The 1,116-nt window shown below is 45.1% G+C and overlaps 1 protein-coding gene across 6 annotated transcripts in view; it reads left to right on the top strand.

Annotated features, from left to right (window-relative positions):
* Positions 1-1,116, top strand: part of phldb1b (pleckstrin homology-like domain, family B, member 1b) — a 111,082-nt gene that overhangs the window by 53,918 nt on the left and 56,048 nt on the right. For all 6 annotated transcript variants that reach the window (XM_005752324.1, XM_005752325.1, XM_005752328.1 and 3 more), the window contains one exon: positions 867-992. In XM_005752324.1, coding sequence (XP_005752381.1) covers positions 867-992 — 126 coding nt within the window. The remainder of the gene's footprint in view (positions 1-866; positions 993-1,116) is intronic.

Genomic DNA, 1,116 nt, shown 5'->3' on the forward strand with positions numbered 1-1,116 from the left:
TTCCCCCGGACAAGCTGGAGGAGGTGGCTGGGGAGAGGGAGGTCTGGGCCTCTTTGCTTAGGCTGCTGCCCGGCCTCGGATAAAGTGGATGAAGATGGATGGTTTTTATGTTACCTAAGGAATTTGACACTTTAGCCTAGCTTAGCATAAAGACTGTAAATGTGGAATAAAACTATGCTGGCTCTTCCTAAATGGTTAGCAGTCCACTTCATTCCTGTAATGTTCATGTCTTAAATAAGACAGGAAACAGTCAGAAACTAAAAGTTGTTGGTTAGTGTGGGGAAGTGAGTATTTCTGCTAATGAATTGCTAAGCTAGCTCTTTATAGTCTTCAAATGAAGATTTGGTACTTGTTTTTGAGCTTTAGCATCATGTTAGCACACACATTAAAGCCTTAGTGCCATCTACTGAATGGCAGTGATGCCTTTGTTCCCAAACAAACAGCAAACCTCTTGCTTTTTTTGTCCCGGTCACACTAAGCATGTGTGGCTGTGCTGAGCGTTTTCCTCTCATAGCTGGACCAGGAGTTCTTTATTAGCAGTTTATACATCAGAAACTGTTCAATAAAAGACATTTTTGGAGAGTTTTCAGAGATATTGCAGACAAACATTGGTTGGGATTCTCGACCTGCATGGCGGGTGACGTGGGGGGTGGGCATTTCGGGCAAAAATACTTTACAGTATTCAATGATAACAATGATAACGGTTCTCCAAAGGTTCCCACCCCTGTAGCCCCACCTACTCTAAAACAACTGCACGTAATTGTGGCACACCTGTGACCTGCTAGCTTCCCGTGGCAGAGCTACAGGGTACAGGGATGTGATGACTAAGCACAGGTGAAAATGAAATGTATGTGCTTCTGTTCCAGGCTGCATGCTGTGTTTTGGCCAATCAGCCTTCTTTCGCTTCAACCACCCTGAGGAAGCCTTCAGGATGAAGAGTATGATGCCCCAAGGAGGAAGTATCTCTGCTGGGGACTACAGACTCTGTGCAGGTACTGTGCCGTTATTGTGGGGTTTCCACATACAGTGGGGCAAAAAAGTATTTAGTCAGCCACCGATTGTGCAAGTTCCCCCACTTAAAATGATGACAGAGGTCAGTAATTTGCACCAGAGGTA

The sequence above is a fragment of the Pundamilia nyererei genome, unplaced genomic scaffold (assembly GCF_000239375.1).
Source record: "Pundamilia nyererei isolate P.nyererei 1_Seehausen unplaced genomic scaffold, PunNye1.0 scaffold00353, whole genome shotgun sequence".
NCBI classification, from domain to species: domain Eukaryota; kingdom Metazoa; phylum Chordata; class Actinopteri; order Cichliformes; family Cichlidae; genus Pundamilia; species Pundamilia nyererei.